At 43.2% G+C, this 5,360-nt stretch overlaps 1 protein-coding gene across 1 annotated transcript; it reads right to left on the reverse strand.

The window, feature by feature from the left end:
- Positions 1 to 3,751: 3,751 nt before the first annotated feature.
- Positions 3,752 to 4,438, reverse strand: LOC139235435 (zinc finger protein 154-like; the record flags this gene model as incomplete). Its single annotated transcript, XM_070866553.1, has 1 exon — positions 3,752 to 4,438. A coding segment is annotated over one exon (687 nt), but the record flags the coding sequence as incomplete, so codon positions are not given.
- Positions 4,439 to 5,360: the final 922 nt, after the last annotated feature.

Consider the following 5,360-nt stretch of genomic DNA (forward strand, 5'->3'; position numbering starts at 1 on the left):
TTAAGAACATAAGAATTAGGAACAGGAGTAGGCCATCGAGCCCCTCGAGCCTGCTCCGCCATTCAATAAGATCATGGCTGATCTGGCCGTGGACTCAGCTCCACTAGCCCACCCGCTCCCCATAACCCTTAATTCCCTTATTGGTTAAAAATCTATCGATCTGTGATTTGAATACATTCAATGAGCTCGCCTCAACTGCTTCCTTGGGCAGAGAATTCCACAGATTCACAACTCTGTGGGAGAAGAAATTCCTTCTCAACTCGGTTTTAAATTGGCTCCCCCGTATTTTGAGGCTGAGCCCACGAGTTCTAGTCTCCCCGACCAGTGGAAACAACCTCTCTGCCTCTATCTTGTCTATCCCTTTCATTATTTTAAATGTTTCTATAAGATCACCCCTCATCCTTCTGAACTCCATTGAGTAAAGACCCAGTCTACTCAATCTATCATCATAAGGTAACCCCCTCATCTCCGGAATTAGCCGAGTGAATCGTCTCTGTACCCCCTCCAAAGCTCGTATATCCTTCTTTAAGTAAGGTGACCAAAACTGCATGCAGTACTCCAGGTGCGGCCTCACCAATACCCTATACAGTTGCAGAAGGACCTCCCTGCTTTTGTACTCCATCCCTCTCGCAATGAAGGCCAACATTCCATTCGCCTTCCTCTCGCACTTTCTTCGCTTGTCGCAGTTTCTTTATTTCCTTGCGAAAGGGGTAGCAGCTGCTCAATCACCGGATGAGCTGGTCACTCCCCCAAGACAAGATGTCGCACATATTTATACACACTAGTAAACAGGCTCCGTGTATTAAGTGTAATGAAATTAATGTCATCAGTTAGTTGCAGGAATAAGTCACATTGTTACAAAGTCTCACAGGATCTCAGGTTAGTTGATTAAGTTAAAAACAATAAATTCTTTACATATCGCAAGGCCATAGGTTTTAGATCTGCGCTTATCTCTGTCAGCCTTAGTTGTCTGATTGCAGTTTCCCGTATTTTCGGTCATTCTGAGTCTGCCTTACAAACTGTCGTCCTTTATCTTCCCCTTTCTGACCTTTGTGTAACTATGTCACAGGATAACGATAACACAGCATGTGGTTTCAACTACTGATGCCTTGATTTAATTCTAGTTGCTGACAAAAGTTTTGGTTTTTATTAAATTCTAAGTTGGCCAAGTCATATCCCAATCGAACATTGTAACTATATTTTCACAAGGTGTAACTTTCCTGTTTTCCTCTTATATCCTCACTCATTTCCTCTCATTAAATTTTATACAGTGTTCACCATTTCATTCATGAGCCCGGAGGAACTTTACTGTCTAACACAATATTATCATTAAAGCAGGAATGGGGTACTGAAGTTGCATGTTCAGCCATGAACTCATTGAATGGCGGTGCAGGCTAGAAGGGCCGAAAGGCCGAATAGCCTACTCCTGCACCTATTTTCGATGTTTATGTTTCTATGTATCATACTGTCTTTAAAACATCGATCAAACATTCCCACCAAGTTTTGACCCAGTTTCTTTGTTTAATTTTATTTAACCAAACCTCTTCTTGGATCTTTTATTCTCCAAAATATGCCAGAGAGCAATTCAGTCTACAAGAGGAAGGATGTTAGTTACCTTTAGCATAACAGTCGCCCCCAAAAACTTATTTCTGAATACATAGTTTGGAAAGAACCACAGAGACGGGGCTTTTTCAAAAATAAAACTTAATTATCACAATTTACAGCTAAATTTTCCTTCCCATGTGTTTGACCAGCAACGCTTAGCATATTGAGAAAATGTTTTAATTTCACAAACTAATTATGCCCAGACTTTGTCATTTTACAAAGAAGACAAAAGTAACAATTGCGTTTGGATGCAAGTCATTTATCTTCCCCTTCGAGCAGTGTGACTTGGACAATAGGATTACATCAGATATACGACACAGAAACAGGCCATTCAGCCCAACCAGTCCATGCCGGCGTTTATGCTCCACTCGAGCCTCCTCCCTTCTTTCCTCATCTAACTATATCCACATAACCCTCGATTCCCTTCTCCCTCATATACTTGTCTAGCCTCCCCTTAAATGCATCGATACTATTCGCTTCAACCACTCCCTGTGGCAGCGAGTTTCACATTCTCACCACTCTCTGGGTCGAGGTTTCTTCTGAATTCCCCATTTGATTTCTTGGTGACCTGTAATTATGCTGGTCCCCACAAGTGGAAACACTGTGTATACTCTATCAAAACCTTTCATCATTTTAAAGACATTAGCTCACCCCTCAGCCTTCTTTTTTCAACAGAGAGAAACCCGACCTGTCCATCCTTTCCCGATAGGTATACGATCGCCTTCCTGGTATCATCCTTGTAAATCTTCTCTGCACCCTCTCCAGTGCCTCCGTATCCTTTTTATAATATGGTGACCAGAATTGCACACACAAAGTCTAACCAAGGTTCGATACAAGTTTAGCATAACTTCACTACTTTTCCATTCTATAACAATTCAATTCTATAACAATGGATCCCAATAATTTAACTCAATACTTTAAATTCTTAAGTCCAACTTTGTCAGCATGCTGCGACATTCGATGTTTGCAGATAACTGGAGATAATTTTGTTTCAACTGCTGGATCTTTTGCTATTCCATCAACCTCTTATCCAACAAGAACTGGCATTGCCGAATATGGTAGTCTTTGGCTCCGGCATAGTCCAGAAACACGAGTCTGCATTTTCTTCAACAGACATCAACAATGTTAGAAGCACGTAAAATACTGGTCTTCCTGTGGCAAGCACAAACCACTAGTCTCTGAACTTTTCTTATTCTAACACAATATTTCTAATCTAAACATTCTATGATGAAAATATCCACGGCCAGTTGGTTGGAAACACCAACTGTTGCTCAGTGAAATTTCTCTCTAATGATAACAACCACATTTTCCCCGATATGGAACGAACTAAACATGAACACCTTTCAGAAGCTGAATTAACCTAGTTTCCTATGCCAACACCCCTCACATCTTCCATTCACTTCAACTGAAAGGAAAACTAGATTGCATCAGTTGGGATTTGAAAGATATTTACAACAGATGCTAGATATTTTTAGAGTTAGCATTGTTCTCTATTCTGTCTACTCGAGGAGTTTGATAACAGACTTTCTCCTGTGAATGTAGAGCTGGAATATTGGGCCGGGATGTATTTACTTGTTCATCTTGTTGACTCGAAAACATTGCCAATTATTTGATGTGATCTGTATTTTCTTATATACATTTCCTGAGTGGATTCAAATTTACATTGAACCCAGGTTTGCAGGCGTGATGCTCCATTCACACATCGAAGGTGAGAGAGATGCTGTGGGGCACATGCTAAGTCCAGTATCTGAAAGTGATTCACAGACTGGGTTTTGTGTTCAGTGATCCCAGGCATGTTATCGACATGTTCCCTCAATACCAAGGCTCGGAGAGGCACTCTGGAAGGTATGGGGAACTGGCACTTTTCCACGAGAGTAACCAAAGGTATGAGAACTGAAATAATCCAGAGTTACAAAGGAGGAAAGGCTCCAAAATGGTGCACTCAACAACAGGACATCAATTAGTCTCCTCTTATCTTGGAACATTAACTATCGACACACTCTGTTATTGAAACATCAAAATATTATATTCCAGCCCAGTTATAGGGGTTATTATCATCAGAAACAAACTTCAACTGTTGGAATAGACATGATTCAGTCGGGCTGTGATTAACAGCAGCAATGACAGCAGAATCCAACCCCTGCAGTCACTTGTGAACTCGCTGGTGTTTCAGCAGGTTTGATGACCGAGCGAATCCCTTCCCACACTCAGAACAGGTGAACGGCCTCTCCCCAGTGTGACCTCGCTGGTGACTCAGCAGGCTGGATGACACAGTGAATCCCTTCCCGCACTCAGAACAGGTGAACGGCCTCTCCCCAGTGTGAACTCGCTGGTGACTCAGCAGGCTGGATGACACAGTGAATCCCTTCCCGCACTCAGAACAGGTGAACGGCCTCTCCCCAGTGTGAACTCGCTGGTGTGCCACCAGGCTGGATGGCTGAGTGAATCGCTTCCCACACTCTGAGCAGGTGAATGGCCTCTCCCTCGTGTGAACTCGGTCGTGTTGCAGCAGGTGAGATGACTGAGTGAATCCGTTCCCACACTTTGAGCAGGTGAATGGCCTCTCCCCAGTGTGAACTCGCTGGTGTTTGAGCAGGTGAGATGACCCAGTGAATCGCTTCCCACACACGGGGCAGGTGAACGACCTCTCCCCGGTGTGAACTCGCTGGTGTTTCCGCAGGTCGGATGACTGAATGAATCGCTTCCCACACACGGGGCAGGTGAACGGCCTCTCCCCTGTGTGAACTCGCTGGTGTTTCACCAGGCTGGATGGCTGAGTAAATCGCTTCCCACACTCTGAGCAGGTGAATGGCCTCTCCCTCGTGTGAATGTGTTGATGAATTTCCAGTGCAGAAGGGTAGCTGAATCCCTTCCCACAGTCCCCACATTTCCACGGTTTCTCCGTGGTACGGGTGAGCTTCCGTCTCTCCAGGTTGGATGATCAGTTGAAGCCTCCTCCACACACAACACGTTTACAGTTTCTCCCCGCTGTGAATGATGCGATGCTTTTTCAGGCTGTGAAACTGGTTAAAGCTCTTTCCACAATCAGTGCACTGATACACTCTCACTCGGGTGTGTGGGTCTCTGCTTTTTCAGTCACATTGATGTTTGTAATCTTTCCACACAGACAGAATAAACCAACATTTCTCCTTCCACATTCAAAGGCCGATGATATTCAAGTCCTGATGAATCGAGTGACTCTATCAGATCTTGACGTGATGTTTGTTCGAGTTTCCCTTCTTCAAATCCTCCCCTTCTAACACTCTGCAAAAGGAGTTTACAAAAGTCGTCACTGTAAGTACAGGATCGAAATTCAGAAGAGACAATTCTAGTTTCTATGGAACATTCTTTCCTTCTGCTGTGTGGTTTTAAGTATTGACTTAATAAAAATAATAAAGAGGGAGAAGATAGATTGAGAGTAAACTGACAATAAATATAAATACAGTCACAGCTTCTACAGATATATAAAAAGGAAGAGATAGCTAAAATAAACATCGGTCCCTTCGAGGATGAGACAGGGAATTAATAATGGGAAACAGGGAAATGGCAGAGACTTTAAACAAATATTGTGTGTGGTCTTCACGGTGGAAGACACTAAAAGCATCCCAATAATAATAGATAATCAAGGGGTCACAGGGAGTGAGGAACTTAAAACAATCACTATCACGAGAGAAAAAGTACTAGACAAACTATTGGGACTAAAGGTGGACGTCCCCTGGATCTGATGGCCTGCATCCTGGGGTCTTAAAAGAAAT

Source organism: Pristiophorus japonicus, chromosome 23, assembly GCF_044704955.1.
Source record: "Pristiophorus japonicus isolate sPriJap1 chromosome 23, sPriJap1.hap1, whole genome shotgun sequence".
NCBI classification, from domain to species: domain Eukaryota; kingdom Metazoa; phylum Chordata; class Chondrichthyes; family Pristiophoridae; genus Pristiophorus; species Pristiophorus japonicus.